This window comes from Quercus lobata, chromosome 10 (genome assembly GCF_001633185.2).
Source record: "Quercus lobata isolate SW786 chromosome 10, ValleyOak3.0 Primary Assembly, whole genome shotgun sequence".
NCBI classification, from domain to species: domain Eukaryota; kingdom Viridiplantae; phylum Streptophyta; class Magnoliopsida; order Fagales; family Fagaceae; genus Quercus; species Quercus lobata.
The window spans coordinates 57245606-57269894 of NC_044913.1; the positions used below are offsets into that span (position 1 = coordinate 57245606).

The 24289-nt window shown below is 31.4% G+C and overlaps 1 protein-coding gene and 1 long non-coding RNA gene across 24 annotated transcripts; one reads left to right on the top strand and one right to left on the bottom strand.

The window, feature by feature from the left end:
• Positions 1-7896, top strand: LOC115965541. Of its 19 annotated transcripts, XR_004086081.1 has the most exons (18): positions 1-249; positions 968-1265; positions 1409-1558; positions 1712-1797; positions 2478-2728; positions 2878-2926; positions 3402-3914; positions 4054-4115; positions 4564-4635; positions 4736-4866; positions 5637-5714; positions 5818-5911; positions 6020-6110; positions 6606-6709; positions 6788-6886; positions 6999-7107; positions 7316-7441; positions 7523-7896. It is a non-coding gene; the product is annotated as an uncharacterized LOC115965541 (long non-coding RNA). The 19 variants fall into 19 exon arrangements; XR_004086090.1 differs by having other exon boundaries at positions 965-1265; positions 6606-6886; XR_004086083.1 differs by having other exon boundaries at positions 2465-2728; positions 6606-6886.
• A 5531-nt stretch (positions 7897-13427) lies between these two features.
• Positions 13428-23519, bottom strand: LOC115963193 (mitogen-activated protein kinase homolog D5-like). Of its 5 annotated transcripts, none has more exons than XM_031082120.1 (3): positions 23142-23519; positions 22916-23045; positions 13428-13542 (listed from the first exon to the last, which is right to left on the bottom strand). In XM_031082120.1, exons 1-3 carry the CDS (start codon positions 23408-23410, stop codon positions 13504-13506), a joined length of 438 nt encoding a protein of 145 aa, XP_030937980.1. In that variant the 5' UTR covers positions 23411-23519; the 3' UTR covers positions 13428-13503. The 5 variants fall into 5 exon arrangements, with proteins under 5 accessions (XP_030937980.1, XP_030937978.1, XP_030937981.1 ...); XM_031082118.1 differs by lacking the exon at positions 13428-13542 and adding an exon at positions 15103-15174; XM_031082121.1 differs by lacking the exon at positions 13428-13542 and adding an exon at positions 18705-18933.
• Positions 23520-24289: the final 770 nt, after the last annotated feature.

Genomic DNA, 24289 nt, shown 5'->3' on the forward strand with positions numbered 1-24289 from the left:
ATTGAGAGGGTGGCCTAAAATTAAGTCCATACCGGACAATATTCAAGTCTTGACTGCCCTTGAAAGTCTCTTCATATCTCACTTTGAAGGCATGGAAACTTTGCCTGAGTGGTTGACCAAGCTCTCTTCTCTTCAAATTCTGGAAATCTTTCGTTGCTCCAAGTTAAAGGAAAGTTGTGCAATTGGTGGAAAAGAGCAGTACAAAATTGCCCATATTCCAGATATCAGAATCTATTAAGCGAACAAGCGGTATGTGTAGTCAAATCCACTTATCATACTCTCATTTAAATCAATATTATATTCTTAATTGCCTCCAATTCTTTTCTCTTTTTTAAGTTTCCGCCAAATTCTTTTGTTTTGTTTTTTTTTTTTTTTTAATAAATGTTTTGGCAATTTCTGATCAGATCAGTTAAAGTATCCTGGATTGCATATTCTATTCTCTTCTATCATTGAATTTAATATTCGGTAGTATTTTTATAAAATTATTTTGGCATGATTAGATTACTGTTGGACTGTCACTCAGTTGGACAAACCTTCAAAAAATCTGAACATTGGGATGGATACAATTTACAATTTAGGCGCAGAGGTATCTAACTTGCCAACCAAACTTGTTTTTTCCTCTGGTTTTGCTATTAAAATTTATAACGTACTCCCACTACTATTTTGTAATTTTATTTAACAATTCAATTATTGGTGGATTTAAAATTTTAAGAGCTTATCTCTCTTAATCTCTTTAAGAGATAAGCTCTTAAATTTATTTATATAATTTTTTTTAAGACCTTATAAACTGTAGAACTTTGTAAAGTCAAAAGCAATACTTGCATTTGAAGTTTTCTTTTGTATAAAATTTTCCCATGTTTTTTTTTTTTTTTTTTGCTTTTGATGGCTTGAGTGGATCTTATTTTTGTTCTTTGTATACAACTAATTATTTTCTGTTACTAATGGCCCTAACATTTTACTCTAGTAGAAACGAATGGTTTCATACAAGACCTGCGTACTATACTTAAGTGGATCATGGGTTAACATTTTCTCTCCTCAAGAGCTCCAATTCCCCTACTAAAGAGATGTTCTCTGGTGTTAGCCAAGTGGAAGGTTTCTTAAATTGGTCAAGAATTTTTTTAGAAGTTATTGCCAACGTGATGCTCACTTTACAGCAAAAGCTGGATATTGCTTATTGTTGTTGCTGCCAGAGTGGCTAACAATTGCACACAGTCTAGTGGGGGTGTCAATTTGATTCCTATCTGGTTGGAGTTCATTAAAATTTTGTGAGTTCCCCCAAATCTCATCTTCTATTCTTCTTATTTCTTTATTTCATCTACTGTTTTCTGAAATTGTTGATATTATGGAATGTACAATTTGCTAGAGTCGTTGTACTAACTTTTCTCTCTTCAACATTTGGTACTTATAGGATGCAAGGACCTTACTTATCTCCCTAAAGTGGATTTCATGCATTTGATCACCAAATTGCTATGTCTATCTGTTCATAACTGTCTCAAAGTTAAATAAATAGATGTGTTGAGGGCGATGACACATATATATTGTTACAACAGTATGTGTGGTATGTTTGCTTAAACTTAATCCTCATCTCTTCTTTGATGGTTTATCTTAAATCAACTGATTCTATTCATAATTGCTCTACTTTCTTCCTATCTCAGTTTAGTTTTCCCTAAACTTTTTCTTTGTTAATGAACTATATTGTCTTGATGTGTAGGTGCTAGTGACAACATATATATTGTATTCAGCTGGAAGAACAATTTGACTAATTCAATGGAGTTTAGTAGAAGTTCTTTAAAGTTGGTAAGATTTTCTTCTCTTCTCATTTATGAAGTATTATATGAATCCAACAAATATACCATTCATGCCAAAGATCCCCTCTTCCCTATTACTTTTCCTACAACATATACAAACTTGTTGCATAGAAAAAGGAAAAGAAAACAATGGGCATATACATTAAGCTTTTGCATTTGGAAACTTCAAAAGCTAGCTAATTAAATTGAGCATTAGAGATTGTAAGTTCATATAAAAGCTCCTTGTGCGCAAAACAAAGTGAAGGATTTCTTCAAATTAAAGAGGGAATTATTATTCCTTTTCTTTATTATAGACTTTCTCAGTTTTTCCAAGTTATTGAATGCTTAAGCGGGTCTCTTATTCAGGATGGGTTCAAATTTTGAAGAACTTGAGGAGTTTTGCTCTTTCATACTCTGGAAACTATACTAGCAAGTGAGCTCAATAGAAAAAATTCTTCAAGTTTTTGGTTTTGGATATTAAACTCTGGCTACATACATTAATAACAATAAACTAAGGAATCTTTTGTGCTTGTTTCATGTGCTACAACTATGTTTTCATATGAGATGGTTATTTAGAATAATCATTACATATTATAATCCTTTGTGCACATAGTTGGGTAACGTTCCTTTTGCATTTGTGGAATTGTAATTGTTTTTTCTATTACTGATGGCCCTAGTATCCCATTCTAGAAGAGAAGGGAAGATTCTACTTAGGAGCAGCATATGACAATCATGATTCCCTAAAGCTGATGCATGTGCTCCCTCACCACATTATGCAATATATTAGATATTTTATTGTCCAAGATTTTCATCATTAAAAGGAAGGATGAGTTGAAGGTAATGCCCCAGGTTTTCCAAGATTGTCATCTAAAACAGTTTGACTGTTATGTCATCCACCTAGTAGCATCTTGAAGCTTATGTGATATCAGAAAAAGCTGGTGGTGAGTCCATCCATAACTGACTCTTCACTCTGTCTTTCATATAAGAATGAAATATCAAAATTTCATTCATAAATTATTTGTTATTTCTTCCATAATATTTTTCACTTTCTTCAAGCTTTTCTCATAATTTAGGCATAATGTGCCGGTAGGAAGACTTGGTTCTTGAATTTCAACCAAGGTCCGCTAATGCGTGAACAGGTTTGTTTACTTAATCTGTCTAACTCTCTTGGAAAGATTTTGTTAATTTCTTTTTTATTGCCCTTCCCCCAACATAATATAATGCATGAAAAATGGATTTTTTTTCTTTTTAAAAAAAAAAATTAATAAATGCTTGCGTAAGTGTCATGGATAAAGTTTAAATTTACACAAAATGATTCATATTTTCCCAATATTATATTGTTCTTGAGCTTTAGCCAATTATCATATTTGCTTTCGTACTTTTAACAATTGGCCTAGTAATTGCTCTCTTTTCTTGAAATCTAGCTTTTCAATTGTAGTTCAAAGTTCTAGCATTATATTTATTACTGATTGTGCATTCTATGTTCAGAAAAGTATACATAGCAAAGGGAAAAGGGAAATTAAGGATCACCTATGTCATAATCAAAAATGAAAAATAGACACTTTACATCAATTCCATCCATATTGTGCTCTTTTTTGATGAAATCCAAGCCAGTGAAAAGAAGGAATAAGATATTTCCTGCTGAACTCAGTCATGGCGGTAAGGATAGGAACAATTAGATTTCTTCCCCTACTTATTACAAATTCCAGGACCTACAAAATTTTGAGGTGAATTTGTAAGTTTAGATGTCATTTTATCTTTATTATATTGATACCCATTTATATCATCAGTTTGAGTCATTAATATTGATTGTGTTGGGGTGGAGAAGCTCTGTATCTCTTCAAGAAATGAATTCCAGGGACAAGAATGCCCCTACCTTCCAGTAAAGATGGAGTGCAATCCCTCGCTTTGGACATGTAATTAAGTGGAAGGTTCGACACAGTAGTTGAAGGTTTATTTTAACTTATACACTTGTGAAGCCCTAGCTTACAGTCAAAACTACTGTTCACTTTGAAAAGGAGAGAGAACTAGTCAGAGTGGACCAGGGATAAAAGATTGTTCACTTTGAATCACAATAGATGGACTTTTAAATTGATTTCATTGCTTCTTTGTTATTCACTAAAATTTGTGATTTTTTTTCTTCCCTTCTATTATCTCTCTTCCAAAAAATTTTATTATCACTGTTTCCTTTTTTTATTGTCAATTTTGTGTACAATATACTAAATTTTTTGTTCCCTTTCAAATTCATTGTTGATTTATATTTCAGTGGCAAATTGACAGCAGTGGGGAGTTTGATGACTCTGTGCGAGTTATATGGAATTCTTCAAGGTAATGTAATTTGCTCTTTTCCACGTTCTTCATTTTGGAACTGTTTTTTTCTATTCCATTTTCTATTTCTTCATTTTGGAACTGTTTTTTTCTATTCCATTTTCTAATCATAGACATGAATCTATTATTGGTAGCATTTCAAAATCTAAAGCTGAGACTCTATGCAATTTCACACTTTAGAGCATTAGCATCCGCTATTTTTCAAAATCTAAGTTTTCTCTATTACTAAAGATTCTCATATTCTGTCAAATTGGGAAAAGAGAATGCACTGAATTGCATACTCATTATGATTTTTCAGTTACATACTCTATATTGTGGTGTTACCTGACTTTGGTAACATAATCTGGATCCATAGAAGATTGAAAAATTATTTGTTAAATTATTGGAGGAACTTGCACAATTTTTTTTTTTTTTTTCCTTTTTGTTCAAAGGTTGTCTGACATTTTAGGTTGCACACAAGTCAAACATTATGTGGGTGGTGACCAATGCTCAAGTTGCTGGCTCATCTTTTTGAACAAGTGTAAGTAACATATTTGAAAATCAAAGAATTGGCAAGAGTGGATGCCTTTCCACTATAGTTGGGGAAGCTGTCATTTATTTGATGAGCTGTCTTTAAACAGATGCAACTTGCAAGAAGCTGAGATTTCTATCGACAGGGGGAAGGATGTGGTACCTTACTAACTAGTAGATGCTGGAAATACTTAATTTCCCAATTAGAGTTCTTGTACTTCAGCATAGATAATTTAAGATTGTAAGTATCTAGATAAAATTTTGAGTTTTGATCTCTAATCTAAGCTCTAAAGAATCTAAAATTGGTATTTTGTTTTCTCAAATGTCCTTTTTTTTTTTTTTAATATTTCACTTTGAAATAGAATATCTTATGCACTTATTTTTTAATAGTTTCCTTAGAATTTTTGTTTTCTCATATATTGCAACATATTTTGCTGCATAGCATACTTAGATCTTCAAATTTCCTCCCTACAACAAAAATCAAGTATTTTCATTTGAAAAATCAATTCATAACTTCTTGAGATTGTGTGTGTGTGTGTTGTGTGTTTATTCTGGGCTACCAACAATGTATTGATTGGGGCTCTTTAGTTTCTATTATATTGTCTTCATTTGTTAAGTTTTGACTTGTCAATTTTGGATTAAGTAGGGCTCTTTAGTTATTCAAATTTCAGACTTCACAAAAGTTTGTTGATGTTCAGAATTTATATGAAGTTTGTTTTGAACTTGAGAAATAATCAATGAAAAATTATTTATTCTATTTTAATTAGACTTGTAGATGAACTTTCTGGTTTACTGTACAGTACAATATAAGGAAGTACGACTTGAAATCCAAAACAAATTGAATGAGAGGGTTAGCTTATTTTTTCTTTTGAGATCAAATTATAATGTTTAGTAAGTTGTATTACTTATGATTGAATTGCTTCAAGATTTCTGTGATTCTCAACCTACAATAATTTTATTGTCTTGAGTTTTCTTTCTTTTTATTTTTTTCTCAAAAATTTCTGGTTGCAGGTCAACTAGAACCATAACTTGTATGTATCTACAATTGTTGATTGGGTATATTCAGTATCACCATCGACAATGCATCAAGTAAGGCCTAGGCTTTCCTATGGTTTACACTTTATGCCATGGTTGCTTCCATTTCCTATCTTTATAATCAGAAAAAGCTCTTTTCTTTCTTGAATTTATTCAGGTTCTGACAATTCATCCCCTTTTCAAATCTTCAGTATGACTCCCTAACTTAAAGTTGCTGTAGCAGTGACTTCAACACTTTTCAAGATTCTGAGGTAGGCATCTATGATTGGCCTTTCATACTGTTATCATCATATATATCTTTATTTGAATATTCGATCTTTAGAAATAATCAATGATAGACTATGAAATTCTATCTTTAGATTTGTGTAAGAAATTGAAGAGCCCAATTAGGAAAACAAATTGAAACTCGAATTTGATGCATTTTTTCCTGAGATCAAGTTATGGATTTTGGTAAGCAATATTACTATTCTCACGTTTTCTTTCTTTTGTTTTTTATTTAATTTTATCCCTGAGAATTTTCAGATAATCATTTAGAATAATATTGGATAGGCAATGACTTCAACACTTTTATATATTACATCTGTGATTAGTCTACTTAAATACTTATGATCAATTGATCATCATATATATCTCGATTTGAATGTTCAATCTTGAGATATAATCAATTACAAACTAAGAAATTTTTTTGTTAGACTTTTGGCAGAAGATAAAGTTCCCAATAAAGAGGAGAAAGTTGAAATTTGAATGTGATTCACTTTTTGTCAAAGATTAAGTTATGGGTTTTCCTAAGCCATTTTACCATTTCTGAGTTTTTTTTTTTTTTTTTTTTTTAACCTGAAAATTTTCTAATAATCATTAATTGGCCTTAAGAATGATGATTGTATTTTCCAGGCCTTATTGCCCAAACATAGAATGGATAGCTAATGTGTTCCACTTGTTGAACAGGATTCTATGGTCAGTCCACAATCCATGGATGCTGAAGGAATCCATGGTGTGATCTCGTAGTTCCTACAAGCTGGCACCAGGTTGTTGACAACCAACAATATAATGTGAGGCTTAGCTTTTACACCATAGTTACTTCCATTTCCTATCTATATACTAAGCAGTGGATCATTTTTACTGAACAGAATTCGTAATAGTTCATCCACCTATCAAATCTTATGTTGTTATCATGGCCTCATAGAGCCCTTTGTTCCAGTGACTTCAACATTTTACTGTACATTGAGGTATGCATATGGAGATTGGCCATCTTATACACATTGATTTCATTTCACAAATAAGATCTTCTACATCTCTACCAAATCATTGAATAATACTAACGTCAATTAATCTTTGCAGTCTTCTCTTTTCATCAGCCTTGTTGTCCTAACTTAAGAGGCCAACTTGTTTGGGTGCCCCAGTTCATACAAATGTTCATGATGATATTTCCATAAAGTTAGTAGATAAGGTAATGGACGTATATCGCTGTAACTTGACTTACATTTGTTGTTATTCAATTAGTAACATAAGGTTTAGACATTAATCGTATTACTAACAAATAAGGCTTTAAATTTCTAACAATTAAGTCAGTTATGACTAAAACTGGAATGTGTTAGTTCGAACTGCCACTATGTTGATAGATTCTGACGACTTTTGCATTCCTTCATCTTCTGAAGGGGAAAAGAGCGAGATGCACAACAGTGGTTGAACTAGAAGGCATTCTTACATTGTTTGACTCTCCTGAGTAGCTCCATATATGCATGACCATGCTGGCTTCTTTGAATTGAACTTCTTATAAATTGGTGAGTTTTTATTCTTGTGAACGAGTTGGACCAATTCTGACATTGGTTTTACAAAGCGCTAACCAAAAATAGAATACAGAGGTTCTACTCAGTGTTACACAGGCCATCAAACAATAAAGCCATTCCAAACATGTTCTGCTGTCTCACTTTCAGCTTTGACATCATCAACCATCGTTGAAACTTGCTCTAAACTAGAGCTTGTCCTTAGCAAGAAAGAACTGGAGTTCTCAAGATTACATGCCAAGTATATGGATCATGATCAAAAGCTTTTACAGTGCTTCTCCCTTTTATTAATATTGAGAAATTTGTCCTCAGATGATCTTAGTTTTCATAGTAGGTCATTGTATGTAAATAACGTTGATCAGGCATACTTTGTTTTGTACTTGTAATCATTTTCAAGTTGTTTTTCATTTTCAAATTGTGTTTCTTGTTAGACTATAAAAGGGCCAATTAACTCTTTGGTCACCTGATTAGACTAATAAAAGGGTTACAGATGGATTTGCAGTTCATTCCAATATTCAAAATACCTTAGCTGTTACAATGTTAAGCCTTATAAGACACATTTGATGGGGCATCCTCTCCCTATTTTTGGGCAATGCCCAACACAAAATCATAATGCAAAATCCCCTAGCAACATTTGGAAAAATCAAGTTATCTAAGAGAACTTTGATTCATGTGGCATTGTGATGTACCCTAATCTCACTTTTGAAATTTTGGGAGATCCAAATGTTACCTAAACAACAGAATCTCACCAAAAATTTTCAGACATTTCCCTTCAAACGCCAGGAATTAGGATTGAACCTAACATCCATTCTCCACTTTTGACACCAAGCTTGTATCCCATTTAGAGGGAATTTTAAGCATATATGAATATGGCAATTCAAAATGACATGAGATATTATAATAGAGAGACGCACTTGAACAATATACCGACACTGAAATTAAAAATTAAAAAAAAAAAAAAATTGCCATCACAAAGTTAAAAAGTAATGCCAATTAGAGATGTTACTTGTTCCATTCTTAGTTGTCCTGAATCTTATCAGTCACATCTTGAATGCAGCAGGCCAATTAATTCCATAAAATTTCTTATAATGATAAAGAAACTTGTTTTTCAGAAACCCCTTCAAACCTGTGGGGAAGAAACTTATTTATTGAAAGTTTGAAACTCCAGTAAATGGGGCATCTAATTATTACACCAAGGCAAACTACAAAGGTGCGTACACACAAATTAAGTATCATAGCTTTAAAGTTATCAGTATTGTCATTAGGTTACAAATTTTCCATATTTTACTCTTGACTAGCCAAAGATACAGTACTTGTGAACATCTTTTCTCGAGTCACTTAATGGAAGAAACTTCAATGTTAATGACGCCTATAATGCAACAAAAATTACACACAGAAACAATTGTGACAAACTAGTGTGCACATTTTTTTTTTTCTTTGGATAAGCAAGAAGAAGAGGGAGAATAAAATATTCAAATTAGTGACATTTGCTTCATGCGGCGTAATTATTATTCTTTAGGTTACAAAATAGTGCAAGTTTCAATCTCTAATATGGCTTTTCCACGATAACTAGAATGGCATCTCCCAAAGAATTAATTTGGAATTGGGAGTATAGTGCAAGATATACTGATATTAAAAAATTAGAATAATAATCAGAAAAAATAAAAAACGAATTGAAGATGTGAGTTTAATTTGATTAACTAAATTGTTGTTTATGAGGTCCATGTCCACTCTTCGACTTTTTTACAATTAATATCTTTTAATATTCATAGTATAAGTTTTTAGGATGCTACCAATGTATGTACTTAGAAGTTAGAACATTCTCCTCAAAAAATGATAAAAAGATTTTTCAAAATTTTTTTTATAATAGTAATTTTAATCAATTAAAAATAATTGTACAATGATTTTGGATCAGAATTAAAGTATACAGGAATTGTTGTATGGTCTCTCCTGCCCTTTATGAGGGAAAACAATCAATACAAAGTCCAAAAATTCATAAACTAGAGTAGAGAGTCAACACTCATCTAATGGCATCCAACAAAATGAAGTACTGACAAAACCAGAATCTATTCTCCCAACTAAGCAAGTTCTTGCCTCTCAAGCGTTCTCTTTTTTGGTTTTTTGCTTCAAATGTTCAATACGAGTTTGGTTTTCTTCATCAACATTGAAGCATATCAGACAATGTTCTCAACATTGCCCATCCCACTCCAAACACCACAATGTTCTATAGTAAAACTTGAATGTATAAATAGCATTTGCTATCAATAACAGGGATACTAATGCTGCTTCTTCCACATCTTCAATTTCTGCGATAAACAATTATCAATTAAATAATTTCAAGTTAACAACTCTTGAACTAAAGAGTACAACTGACATATGTAGCCATTCTTTATATAAAAGAAGACATAGGTAACCATATCATCAAACAAGTTGAGGGGTCTAAGCAAATAAAGGTTATGAGATTGTTGACAAAGAAAAAATATTTGCTTGTAAGCTATATGAACTTAAGAGTGCTTCCCAAGATCAGCTTATGTAAATGCAGGTAACACAAATGAAGGATATGCATATTATGTGCAGACCTTCAAATTTTCCTTTACTGAAACCAAAAAAAAATAAATAAATAATATTTTGATTTGAATAATCAATTCCCATATTTTCTTTAGATTGATTATACATATAGAATTCTGGTCTACCAACAATGTAGTCATTTGGGCTCCTATTAAATTGTCTTTAATATTTGGTGTTGACTTTCAATTTTATAAGGGTCTTTATTTACTAGCTCAAATTTCTAAGGTAATTTCACAGTTTCATGTTCCCCATTATATGGAATTTTACGAGAGAAAAAAAAAAACGTTGACTATATGACTATGGATCTTTTTTTTTTTTTTTTTTTTTTTGAGAAAAGACTATGAATTTTTTTTTTCTTTTTTTGAGGAAATAGTAATACTTATTAAAACACACAAACACGAAAGTAATAATATATAGATTTTTTTAAATAGGCTTATATTAAGACTATGAATCTTAATATGATTTGTTAGTGTTACGAATACATTTGAAGTTTAGTTCCAAACCTGAGAAATAATTACTTACATAAATTATATATTTTGCCATCATTAGAGTTGTAAATGAAATTAGTCCGGTCTAGCACTTCGTGAACTTCTAGAACTTTAAAGAAGAAGAAAAAAGCTTTGAAAGTCATTTTTGTTACTGATGACTTACTGAGAAAGAGTAGAATAGTCTTGAAAATATTGAGACTCCACTAACTTATATAATTTTTTTTTTTAAGAAAAAATTACTTATAGTAAGTAAATTAGGTTTCCCAAATGAATTGATTCTCAAAAAATAGTTTCTAGTAGAATTCAAACATTTGGTTGTTTCAAAAATATTATTGGAAAAGATAACACTATTCTTATCTTAGTGGTTAAATGCACCTCCTTAAAAATAAAAATTCTGAATAACCTATGTACAAGTTACAACACTATATCATATATATATATATATATATATATATTTTAAGAAGGATTATATTTTAGTTTTAGTTTTATCCAAAAAAAAAAGAAAAAGAAAATAAAATTGAAGGCATGTTTGATTTAATTACAAGTTTGCCACCACTTGTAATTAGCGGAGAATTTTTTTTTTTTTGGAAGATGGCACCCGATATCAATGAAATTTCATCGAGCACCGTGTAAAATTTGGTCCTCCTTAATTACAAGACCTCCTAGTGTTATTTTTTATGTCTTCTTTTTTGTCATTTGGTTTAATTATTGTCATTATTGTAGAATACAAAGAAATGTCTTTTGCATGTTTATCTATACCTTGTGCTGTAATCTGTAAAATATTTTATCACCATTCACCAAGGTCTAAACTGGGTTATTGTTCAGCATTCCCTTCTTTATATCTTGAGGTTCCATACAAACTATAGTTCTTGTCTTTTGCTTAATCCTTGTGCTGCCATATGTAGGCATTGAAATATATTTTCGTACCTACGGCTGAAGCAAGAGAAATATGGCAAGCTTCAATAATTTATTAAGTGATCCAGTAATGAATGTAATTGGTAGATTTTTTACTATATAAAATGGGAATTGATTTTTATTATAATTGATAATGTATAATTTTTTGTACACATGTATTAAAATTTGTAATGTCTTTTTGAATTGGTCCAAGCCTGCACTTCATAGACCAAGCCTTCTTGGGGTCCCCTGGGGAAAATTTTTAGGCCTATGTTTAGCTCATTGTAAATCCTCTATGTATGAGTGAAATACCGTTGATTTTAGATTAGGGTTTAGTGTGTTTTTTTTAAGGAGAAAAAAAAATTGTACTACCACATTTTATATTTTCTTATTATAAATAGTAAAATCATTATAACTCTTTGGACGTAAATAAATTGCTGAACCATGTAAATATTGTTTTGTGTGATTGTTTTTCTTTGGCGCATATTTTACTCTATTTTTGCATCTCACAAATTTCCCTACAATATCATTCAAATGGTGATATATCCATAGATACAATCTTTATGCACTGCTGGCAGTGTTACTAATCACCTTCCGCCAAGGACCATTCTGCTGATCTTGGTAAGAATTTGTACTTGCATGACTGTTAACAACATGGAACTAGCCAAAACTGAAGAGTAAAGACAATTTTTTTTATGGAAGATTGATTGACCAAAGTTGTCAATCAAATCTGGATTAAAAAAAAAAAAAAAAATCTTGTTCGCTCTTTGATGTCCGAAATCTTGGATTGATTGTTAGAGCAAAGATAGAGTTTAGAGGAATTGGGCGTTGAGTGTGACCAAATTCTATCAAGTTGACTCTGGATGTACCCAACCTAATTGTACATTTTATGAACATGTTAGTCCTGGAATATTTTTCAACTGCTGTTATGAACTTTCCGATGTATACTAAAATGATGCTGTATTTTTTCCCCAATTTTGTTTGGGTTTTGGCCTCATTGATTAAGGTAAAAGTGGTCAGAATTTGTAATACCTGAGGTGAATGTGGTCAAAATTTGTAATATTTGAGGTGAAGATTATTCAAGCATAATTTCTCATTTTCACTTGTGTGTGTGTTTGTTTCTCAAAAAAATAAAAAAATAAAAAACAAAAAAAAACAAAAACGTTTACATTTTCGGTAAATGCATGTGAATATGAGAAATTCAGACTTTTTTTTTTTTTTTGAGAGAGAGGAGAAATTCAGACTTTGGTGCCAGTTGTGTAATACTTGATTTTTTATATTTGTATATCAAATATAATATCATATATTTTATCGATTTACAATAATTACAATCAAATTGACCACACTAACAAGTTAGTTTTGGTCATATAACCCTATAGATAAAGTCTTTATCCATATAATAATAGAAGGATATAGATGAGACAATCAAATGAAACAATTAAAGAGAAAAAAGTCCATAAATAAAAAAATTAAAGAGAAAGAAGACAAACACAATGATCCCCACACACAAAAAAATGTTGATATATTTTTTAGTTGTTCGACAAGATTAGGCCTGATCTCTTAAATTTACACTGGCCCAAAATAAAGTTACATGCTTATGGATTAGACCTTTAGACTACACATACCATTAGAGTCAATACAAAACTTACCATATAGTATAGACACATGTATCCAACGATACATGATCATCCCAACTACACCAATACAAAACTAACAACCATGCACAAAAAGACATCTCAACTAATAGATGATATATCACAATATAATACAACTTGCAACTATTTAGATCAAATAATTTAAACAAGTTACCATAACAAATGAGAAGTTTTTTTTTTTTTTTTTTTTTTTTTTGAGAAAGCAGTCTGTAAGAAGACTGGGCTTTTATTCACGAAAACAAAACCTCAATGAATGTCAAAAGCTACAAGAGGAACAATGTCATCAGGAAGGGAAACAGTCCAAACCCGAGACTCTCTAGAGAACTTGGCTTTTTTGGCTAGAGCATCTGCTACAACGTTGCAGTGCCTAAAATATTTAGATAAAAAAATTACCAACGAATTTGTATCCAAGAGGAGTCTGGCAAAGGATCAATTTCTTGGAAGATGGCAAGAGCTAGTGCAGAAAGTGCTGGATACATATTGTACTATAATGCTATATCAATTCAAGACCTCAGTAGTCAGTACACACTAATCTTATTATTTAAAAAGGCAAAAAAGGAATCACTGAAAAATGACAAACTGAAAAACAACGGTTTGCTTAATTTACAATATATCAGCGTATTTACAAATCTGCAAGTGATAAAATAAATCAAATATGTTCTTGATAACGCTGGAATGCATATATTTGCACACTATCTATGTACCTTGTTTTTTCATTGTATTTTCTCATCTATTTTTCAATGGAGTTATTTACTTGTCAAAGATTTTTTTTTTTTTTTTTATAATTCTGAATCTGTTTCGGCTTAACTGTGCTTTCTATTATCAAAACACTGGAAGAGATCAAGAAAATACAAAAGACTGAACTTTTTAGCAAAATCGACACTTATTTCGGATTTATACCGGAAAAGACGATATTAACACAAATAAGCATTTTCACTTTCAAAAACTTATCCTAAATAAACATAATTTCAATGCATTACTAAATTCCTCATTTAACAACTTGAATTAAATAGACAACACAACAAAACACATTTAAGTACACTATTATTCCTAATTCATTGTTTCTTTTTTTTTTAAGCAATCAAATTTCAATTAAAACCGAAATAATTACTAATTACTAATTACTAAACCAATTAAGCAATAAATTGAAACAATTTGTCAATTCTCATTTACCATTACCATTAATTAAATACACTTCATAACACACTATTATACCTAATTAGCTGTTTTTTTCCAGTTTTAGCTAAGTAATCAATAATCAATAATCACGATCAAAAGCTTTTACAGTGTTTCTCCCTTTTATTAATATTGAGAAATTTTTCCTAAGATGATTTAGTTTTCATAGTATTTCATTGTATATAAATAACGTTTATCAGGAACACTTTGTTTTGTACTTGTAATCGTTTTCAAATTCTGTTTCCTGTTAGACAATAAAAGGGCCAATTAACTCTTTGGCCACCATGATTAGACTAATGAAAGGGTTACAGATGGATTTGCAGTTCATTTCAATATTGAAAATACCTTAGCTGTTACAATGTTAAGCCATATAAGACACATTTGATGGGGCATCCTCTTCCTATTTTTGGGCAATGCCCAACACAAAATCTTAATGCAAAATCTCCTAACAACATTTGGAAAAATCAAGTTATCTAAGAGAGCTTTGATTCATGTGGCATTGTGATTTACCCTAATCTCAGTTTTGAAATTTTGGGAGATCCAAATGTTATTTAAACAACAGAATATCACCAAAATTTTTCAGACATTTCTCTTCGAATGCCAAAAATTAGGATTGAACCTAACATCCATTCTCCACTTTTTGAAACCAAGCTTGTATTCCATTTAGAGGGAATTTTAAGCATATATGAATATGGCAATTCAAAAGAATATGAGATAATATAATAGAGAGATGCACTTGAACAATTTACCAACATTAAAATTTTAAATTAAAAAAAAATTACCATCACAAGTTAAAAAGTAATGCCAATTAGAGATGTTAATCGTTAAATTTTTAGTTGTCCTGAACCTTATCATGCCCCTATAAGACCAGTCACATCTTGAATGCAGCAGTTCAAATAACTCCACGGAATTTCTTATAATGAGAAAGAAACTTGTCTTTTAGAAACCCCTGCAAACCGGTGGAAAAGAAACTTATTTATTGAAACCCCAGCAAATGGTGCATCAAATTATTGCAGCAAAGCAAATTACAAAAGTGCACACACACAAATTAAGTGTCATAGCTTTAAAGATATCAGTATTGTCATTGGGTTACCAATTTTCCACATTTTACCCATTACTAGCCAAAGACGTAATAGTTGTGAACATCTTTCCTAAATCACTTTATGCAATGCAACAAAAATTTCACAGAGAAACAATTGTGACAAAATAGTGTGCACTTGAGAAATAATCAGTGAAATATATATTTTGCCATAATTAGAGTTGTCAATGAACTTAAAGTCGGTTCCAGCACTCTGTGGACTTCTGGAACTTTAAAGGAGAAAAAGAAAATCGAAGCTATGTTTGTGAATAATGTCTTATTCAGAAAAAGTAGAATAGTCTTGAGCTAACTTATATAATTTCTTTAAAAAAGTAAAAATTACTTATAAGTAAATTAAGTTTCCCAATTGAATTAATTCTCAAAAAATTGTTTCTAGTAGATTTCAAACATTTGGTTGTTTTTATTTTAATTATTATTCGAAAAGATAACACTATTTTTATCTTATTGGTTAAATTCACCTCCTAAAAAATATATTGAATAACCTATGTACAAGTTACAACACTATTTCTCCGAAAAAAAAAAGAAAAAGGTTACTACACTATATTTTTTTTTTTTTTAAAGAAGGAATATATTTTAGTTTTAGTTTTACCCAAAAAATAGAAAATAAAATTGAAGGCATGTTTGATTTAATTAAAAGTCTGCCACCACTTGTAATTAGAAGGAGAATTTTTTCTAAGACGGTACTCAATATCAATGAAATGTTTCTCGAGTATAGTGTAAATTTTGGTCCTCCTTAATTACAAGTTTGCCACCGCATGTAAATTTGGTCCAGCTTCTTCTTCTTCAGGAAAATGGGTATGTCTGTTTCTGCTAAATCATTGCAGAAAGAGATGCCTTCGATGCTGCCATTGGCAAGCTCTTTTTTTTTTTTTTTTTTTTTTTTCCTACTTCTCTTCTCTACTTTTGCATCTGCTTTTTCTTCTTTGTTTAGGAAATGGTTCTGTTGTTACTTGTTAGTAATCAACTACATTTTATCAACATCTCAAAATCTAACATTTCTTCCAATCTCTGTGCACTTGTTTTTTCTAGTTAATGTTTATCTAATGCATAAATTTCTCTTGTTGAATATTTGACTGCTGAAAAGTTACTGCAAAAATGCATTGTTATTGTAAATTGTAGAGTTTGAGACACTTGTATGCCTATTGACATGTCAAATTAAAGTTTTCTATATGAGATGTATGTTCAATGTTAAGGAATAGTAATATATATAGATAAAATGTTCAAAAATTAAAGTTTTCTCAGCTACTTTTTAATTGGTAAATTGTCATTTATTGGGGAAGCTATCACAGAAGAATAATGGTTTTACTTTTGTTGATTCTTTTTTACAAGTCTTTTGTTTAATTTTTTTATTACTTAAATGTTAATGTTGGTCACGTGGGGATATATTGCTGGTGATTCAGACAATGATGTTGGTGGGTACATGGAAGATATAAATGATGGCATTGTTTTGAGTATTGGCTATGTACCAGGATTAAAAGTTGAGGCTATCTCACTTCTACAAACAGTGAAGGTGACAAATTTGGCACTAAACCATGAATGCTGATTTTTTCTCTACAGGGGTTTTAATGTGAAAATATTGATATTATGTTAAAATAATAAATTTATCTTGAAATGCCCATCTTAAATGATGTGGCAGGGTGCTCAAAATAATGAAGGATTCGACCTTCATTTTTCAGAGAAAATTGGCAAATTGAGCAAGTATATCTGTTTAGATTAGATTAAGATCTGTGGACTCTTTACAACTTTTTGTCATTTATTAATTTTTAACATCAAGTGGCAACGATTGACAAGTTTTTGAAGTATATTATGGATTACAAAGCCTCTGTTTGGTGTTGTACACCACACCTGCAGTTGGGATTATAATGTTTGGAGCAAGTTCATCCTTCTACGTCTTTAGAACAGTTCGCTCTTGGTTGCGTTGCTAACTTGTGATGTGGATGATGTTATAGGACGGAACTGTGGAATTGAAATCCGTTACTGATGTGTTGGGTGAGTATTGATTTGCCTATTCAATATTCATATATGCATATATTCTCAAGTATTAGACTTTCTTTTTGAGAGAAAAGAAAATTAATCTTTGTTTGGTGTTAGGCAATGGATGGCTTCCTTTGGTCTTTGAAAGATTTTTATTAGGATAAAATACTATTTTGGTCTCTAAACTTTATTAAAAATTTGTTTTTCATCCTTAAACTTTAAGAAGTTCATTTTTCGTCCTTGAACTATTAAAAAGTTCATCTTTCATTCATAAACTATTGAAAATATTTTATTTATGTCCTTAAACTTTACTAAATATTTGTTTTTCATCCCTATACTATTAAAAAAAAGTTATTTTTTCATCCCTATCTTTGTCTCTAAACTATTGAAAAAACTTTTTACAAAGTTTAGGGATTAAAAAAGAACTTTTTAAAGTTTAGGGACAAAAAAAAACTTTTAGTTAAATTTAGGGATCAAAATAGTATTTTACCAAGAAAAACTAGCGAGTCATGCTTGGTTGACGACAACTCATGTATTGCAAATTATGACATGCCAAGGAAAACTGTCGTGGGTGAAGAGAGAGGCTGCTTTCTATACAGGAGTAGGAATGAAACTAGAATTGTCTGGGGGAGTACAAAATACTTATCAGATTCTGGACCTCTAATGATAGAAACAAGTCTAGTGGTACTTATTTTTGTGTTTATTTATGCAGTACCCTCTGTTTTCGTATGTGTCCAATATGAATTGGTATAACGTTTGCTAACATTCACACCTTTTATATTATTAGCGAAAAAGATAGAACATACAGGTATGAATGCTAAACCTAAATTGCTTTCATAAACTAATTTCGCAGTCTACCCAAAAAAGAATCAAGGATAGTTGCTATTTTCTAATCAAGGTTGAACAAATTTGTGCCTAGTTAATACTTCCAGCTTTAAGCTTTACTATTACTCACTGTATTGCTTTTTCTTGTAACCCATAAAATCCACTGGAAAATGTAGTTCTCTTCTGGTTGTGACTAAATTTATGTTGAATGTTTTTTAATGCAGGTTCTAAATTTGACAGATTTGCTAAAATCTCGGGTATAGTAGTTGAAATAGTTGGAAACCCACTCTTTAGTAGCATTCTGTTTTTCAATTCCCTGGGCTGGTACATGGAAAACATCAAAAGCTATTGCAATTGCATCAGAATGTGAAGTGTGGTGGTCAGTGTCTCAATTATTGCTGCTTATATATAGTACCCTAATATTTTAAATAGGTGACCTCATCTGCAGCAACAATAGAAAGTCTTCTCCAAGAACTGAATTATATACTGAAGGTATACCTTTTGTCATGGTTACTTGGAAAAGACCTCCTAGTGTTATGTTATGTCTTCTTTTTTGTCATTTGGATTAACCATTGTCATTGTAGAATACAAAGAAATGTCTTTAGCATGTTTATGTATACCTTCTGCTGTTATCTGTAAAATATTTTATCACCATTTTCACAATCGGGTGTTTCTCTAAGGTCTAAACTGGGTTATTGTTCAGCATTCCCTTCTTTATATCTAGGAGGTTCCATACAAACTATAGTTCTTGTCTTATGCTTAATCCTTGTGCTGTCATACGTAGGCTTGAAATACATTTCATACCTACAGCTGAAGCAAGAGAAATATGGCAAGCTTCAATATTTTATTAAGCAACCTAGTAATGAATGTTATTGATAGATTTTTGACTATATACAAAATGAATGTTAGAATTGATTTTTATTATAATTGACAATGTATCAATTTGTACATATGTACCAAAATTTGTAATGTCTTTTTGAATCGGCGTAAAGCTCCGCTTCATGGGGGTCTGGGGCAATGCCCTTGGGGAAAAATTTTAGACCCGTGTTTAGCCCATTGTGAATTCTCTGTGCATGAGTGAAATACCATTGTTTTTAGTTTAGGGTTTGGTGTGTTTTTTTTAAAGAGAAAAAATTGTACAACAACATCGTGTATTTTTCATTGTAAATAGTGAAATCACTACAACTCTATGAACTTAGGCAAATTGTTGAACCACATAACATAAATAATGTCTTGTATGATTGTTTTTCTTTGACGCATATTTTTCTCTATTTTTGCATCTCATAGATTTCTCTACAATATCATTCAAATGGTGATATATCCATAAATACAATCTTATGCACTGCTGGCAGTGTTACTATATCACCTTCTAGCCAGGACCATTCTGCTAATCTTGGTAAGAATTTGTACTTGCATGACTGTTAACAATATGGAACTAGCCAAAACTGAAGAGTAAAGGCATTTTTTTATGGAAGGTTGATTGACCAAAGTTGTCTGTCAAATCTGGAAAAAAAAAAAAAAAAATCTTGTTCACTCCAAATCTTGGATTGATTGTTAGAGCAAAGCTAGACTTTAGAGAAATTGGGCATCGAGTGTAACCAAACTCTGTCAAGTTGACTCCGGATATACCCAACCTAATGGTAGAAGTTCTTGATGAGCCGTAATGGTGAATTAGCTAGGTAAAAAATTGAGTTATGGGATTAACTTCTCCTGGTCATACAACTTATTAGGCTTGTATGTCACTTTTGTGATGTTTAGAGATGTACAATGGCTAGATAATAGCCACGATTCGTCCAACACATTCGAAGCACTCAAATGTTTTATATAGATTAGCTTCTACATTTTATGAATATGTTAATCTTGGAATATTTTCAATTGCTTTGGTGAACTTTCCTATGTATACTAGAATGATGCTGTATTTTTTTTCCCTAACTTATTTGGATTTTGGCCTTTTTGCGTTGATTGAGATAAAAGTGGTCAATACTTGAGGTGAAAATTATTCAAGTGTAATTTCTCATGTTCACACGTGTTTTACATTTACGGTAAATGCATGTGAATATGAGAAGTTCAGACTTTTTTTTTTTTTTTTTTTTGAGAGAGAGAGAGAGAGGAAGCTATTCAGACCTTTTTTTTTTTTTTTTGTGCCCATTATTTTCTAAATGGTAGAAATCCCATTAACATGCCTTTCTTGTTCTTCATAAATAAAGATTTTCAAAATTATAATCATATTGTGACTTGATTTTTTATATTTGTATATCACCTAGAATATCATGTATTTTATCGATTTACAATCAAATTGGCCACACTAACAAGTTTTGTTTTAGTTCTGGTCATATAACCCTATGTATAAAGTCTTAATCCATATAATAATAGAAGGATATAGATGAGTCAATCAAACGAAACAATTAAAGAGAAAAAAGTCCATAAATAAAAATTAAAAATTAAAGATAAAGAGACAAACATAATTACATAATGATCCCCACAAAAAACAAAGAAACAAAATGTTGATGTATTTTTTAGTTGTTGGACAAGATTAGGACTAATCTCTGAAATTTACACTGGCCCAAAATAAAGTTATATGCTTATGGATTAGACGTTTAGAGCATCCACATCAGTCCGTGGATAATCTTCCAAAATACAAAAAACTGCTCTTTTTACACATTCTGACTCAGAAATGCTCCACATCAGTGCTGCTAAAATTGTGTAAAAATGTGTATATCTCTACACGAGCTACAATAACCGTGTAAATATACACGGTTACTGTAGTTCGTCCATTTATTATTTAATTAATTTCCCGTTCGCTCCATTTTTTCTCTCTCTTCTCCGTGCTCAACAAATTCAGTAACTTCCCCTCTCCTCATCTTCTTCTTTTTCATCAAAGGCACACAAACACACCCACACACAAACACATCTACACAGAAAAATCAACACAGAGATACACTTGCTAAAAAAAAAAAAAAAAAAAAAAGATACACAAACACACCCACACACAAACAAACCCAAACGGAAAAACAAAAAAGAGACAGATCGGTGCTTATCGGAACAATAGGAGCTTGTGGGTCTCGCTTGATCGGAGCTCGTGGGTATGGGTCTTGCCTGATCGGAGCCTGATTGGAGCTAGGGAGATCGGTGCTTGTGGATTGGAGCTAGGGAGAACTGAGTTGTGGATCGGTGCTTGTGATTGGAGCTGTGGATCGGTGCAGCTGTGGATCAATGCTTGTGATCGAATTTGTGATCGGAGCTGTGGATCGAAGCTGCTGCGGATCGATGCTTGTGATCGGAGCTGGGGATTGGTGCTTGTGCTTGTGACCGAGATGATGTGGATTGGTGCTTGTGACCGAGAGGGAGAGAGATGGGTATAGAGAGATAGACCAAGAGGGAGAGAGTGGGTATAGAGAGATAGAAGAGAAAGCAACAAATCAGAAAATATGGTAGAGAGAGAGAGAGCGCACGTATAAAAATGGATAAAATGGGTTAGTTGAGAGAAATAATAAAATAATTGAGAAAATTGATTATTTAAATAAAAGAGGTGATAGAATAGACGAATTGATGTGGGTGTTTTGTAAAAATGATAGTGTAAAATAGAAAAAGTAGATTTTTTGTATAAAATAGACGGAATCTTTTAAATGAGCTGATGTGAATGCTCTTAGACTATACATACTAATAGAGTCAATACAAAACTTACCATATAGTATATAGACACATGTATCCAACGATACATGATCATCCCAACTACACCAATACAAAACTAGCAACCATGCACAAAAAGACATCTCAACTAATAGATGATATATCACAACATAATACAACTTGCAACTATTTAGATCAAATAATTTAAACAAGTTGCCATAACAAATAAGAAGTTGATCTAAAATATTTAGATAAAAAAATTACCAACGAATTCGTATCCAAGAGGAGTCTGGCAAAGGAGCAATTTCTTGGAAGATGGCAAGAGTTAGTGCAGAAAGTGCTGGATACATATTGTACTATAATGCTATATCAATTCAAGACCTCAGTAGTCAGTACACACTAATCTTATTATTTGAAAAGGCAAGAAAGGAATCACTGAAAAATGACAAACAGAAAAACAACGGTTTGCTTAATTTACAATATATCAGCGTATTTACAAATCTGAAAGTGGTAGAATAAATCAAATATGTTCTTGATAACGCTGGAATACATATTTAGCACATTATCTGTGTACCTTGTTTTTTCATTGAAGTTATTTACTTGTCAAAGATTTAAAAATAAAATAAAATAAAATAAAATTCTGAATCAGTTTCGGCTTAATTGTGCTTTCTATTATCATTCATTTCATAAAACACTGGAAGAGATCAAGAAAATACAAAAGACTGAACTTTTTAGCAAAATCGACACTTATTTCGGATTTATACCGAAAAAGGCGATATTAACATAATTTCAATGCATTACTAAATTCCTCATTTGACAACTTGAATTAAATAGACAACACAACAAAACACATTTAAGTACACTATTATTCCTAATTCATTGTTTCTTTTTTCCCCCAGTTTTTGCTAAGTGACATAAAACAATCAAATTTCTATTAAAAACGAAATAATTACTAATTACTAAACCAATTAAGCAATAAATTGAAAAAATTTGTCAATTCTCATTCACCATTACCATTAATTAAATACACTTCATAACACACTAATATACCTAATTAGAGCTTTTTTTTTCCCCCCAGTTTTAGCTAAGTAATCAATAACCACTAAACCAAATTAAGCATTAAATCGAAGAAGAACTAAGAGAGAGAGAGAAAGAGTTTTACATTTTCATGATCCATATGACGAAGCAGCTTGATCTCACGTAGAGTCCTCTTCGCATCGATCTTGTTATCGAACGCATTCGCAATCTTCTTCAACGCCACGTGCTCATTCGTCTCCGAATTCAAGGCCGAGCTGAACCAAAAATTCTCCGATTCAGAAAAACAAAAAAAAAAACAAAAAAAAAAAAACGAAATTGAAGAAATCCAACAAAGAGAGAGAAATAGAGACCAAACGATGCCGTGAGCGCCGTTGCCGATCGGCAGAATGGGAGGCTTATACTTGGCGGTGACTTCGAAGATGTTACCGAAGATACTGTACTGAATAAACCTCCCCCCGTGACTCAACGTCGCCGATATGTTCTCCGTCGTCGTCGCCATCGCCGACATCGGCATCATCGAGTTCTGAGACTCCGGCTGAGCCTCCGTCATCACGGCGTCTCCTCCGCCAGGATGACTTGGCACACCACCGCCACCGTCCACTGCTCCTCCGCCGTCCATTTTTTCTGATCTGATTGATTATGATAATGATTGTCGTTTTTCTTCTCTCTCTATCAAAAGCTCTTCTTTCTTTCCACTCGTTGTAAATTTGTTGTAAAGTAGCAAAAAGAAAAACCAAAACCAATATAAAGTATAAAAGAAAATGAAATGAAATGATTGTTGTTATTGTTGTTGTGTTTGTGTTTGTGTGTGAGTGAATGTATGGTATGTTTTCTCCTTTTTGGGTTGGTTAATTTTGTTGATATATGAGAGCGAATGCAATGTGTGACGTGTATTTTTTGTTTTTTTGGGATTTTTTAGTAAAATACCCAAAAAAAAAACTAATTTAATCTAACTAATATATTGTGTTTAATCAAATTCTGTTTTTACAACAACTGTGAGTTTGTTTTTGTTTTTGTTGTTTTCTGATTGATTCAATTTAATTCTGTTTCCAATATTCAAAACAACAATTATTTTTGTTGTTTTCATAATAAAAAAAAAAAATTGGGTTTGGAGATGTGTAAGTGTACGTGTGTAACTCAAAAAATAATTTTTTGAAAATGAAAAACTGAAATTTTTTTGATAATAGAAAATTCAAAAACTTTTTTTTTCTTTAGAAAATTATAATTTACTTTTATTTTAGATAAAGTGTTTCTCCAAATCAAGTTGGAGGAACCTTCTTTAATCCATTACTTAGTGATTTATAAGATCATGTATGTGAATTAAAGCACATGCTTAATTTTAAATAATTTAAGACAAGTCATAATAATAAATGAGTAATTATAATTGATTATTATAAGAATTAATTATAATTAATGAAGTATTAAAGATCCATTGGCTCAACTCCAAGAGAAGGATGTACTTTTTAGTGAATGGAATAAAAATTCAATGACTAATTAG

Coding starts and splice junctions, on each gene's coding strand:
- LOC115963193 (XM_031082118.1), bottom strand. CDS start 23,410: ATGGACGGCGGAGGAGCAGTGGACGGTGGCGGTGGTGTGCCAAGTCAT. Junction 23,046..23,141: donor GGCGCTCACGGCATCGTTTG/GTCTCTATTTCT, acceptor TTTTTGGTTCAG/CTCGGCCTTGAATTCGGAGA. Junction 15,175..22,915: donor GTCATATGGATCATGAAAAT/GTAAAACTCTTT, acceptor ACCGGTTTGCAG/GGGTTTCTAAAAGACAAGTT.